The sequence below is a fragment of the Suricata suricatta genome, unplaced genomic scaffold (assembly GCF_006229205.1).
Source record: "Suricata suricatta isolate VVHF042 unplaced genomic scaffold, meerkat_22Aug2017_6uvM2_HiC HiC_scaffold_51862, whole genome shotgun sequence".
NCBI lineage: Eukaryota > Metazoa > Chordata > Mammalia > Carnivora > Herpestidae > Suricata > Suricata suricatta.
In genome coordinates, this window is record NW_021900281.1 from 1 (window position 1) to 591 (window position 591).

At 70.7% G+C, this 591-nt stretch overlaps 1 protein-coding gene across 1 annotated transcript; it reads left to right on the plus strand.

Annotated features, from left to right (window-relative positions):
* Positions 1-5: 5 nt before the first annotated feature.
* LOC115285199 (antigen-presenting glycoprotein CD1d-like) lies at positions 6-584 on the plus strand (the record flags this gene model as incomplete). The annotated part of the gene is made up of 2 exons (XM_029931542.1): positions 6-255; positions 474-584. Coding segments are annotated over 2 exons (361 nt in total), but the record flags the coding sequence as incomplete, so codon positions are not given.
* Between the last annotated feature and the right edge of the window lie 7 nt (positions 585-591).

Sequence of the window (591 nt, forward strand, 5' to 3'; positions counted from 1 at the left end):
CCGCGGAGCTGCGGTGCCTGCAGATGTCGGCCTTCGCCAACCGCAGCTGGGCGCGCACCGACGGCCTGGGGCTGCTCGGGGGGCTGCGCGCCTACAGCTTGAGCGACGGCGCGGACGCCGTGCGCTTCCTCAAGCCCTGGGCGCGGGGCTCGCTCGACCCGCGGCGCTGGGACAGCCTGCAGCACCTGTTCCGCGTGTACCGCTGGAGCTTCACCCGGGACGTGCAGGAGTTCGTCAAGATGCTGCGCCTGGACTGTGAGCCTGGAGGCCGGGGCCCTGGGCTTGGCCTCCCCCCACCCCCTTCCCGGGGCTCCGCGCCCGCGCCTCCCGGTCCGGGTTCCCGCTCCGGCCGGCGCGCTCCCCGCTTCTGCCCGCCCCCGGCCACCGGCGCTCTTCCCCAGACTCCGGGTCCCCAGTAGAAGCCCGGCTCGCGTTCCCTCTAATCCTTCCGGTCCTTCTCGGCGTCTTCTCAGATCCCTTTGAGATCCAAGCGTCGGTTGGCTGTACGGTTCTCCCCGGGAACACCTCGCAAAGCTTCTTCCAAGCAGCCTTCCAGGGAGAGGAGATCCTCAGCTTCCAAGGATCCGCCTG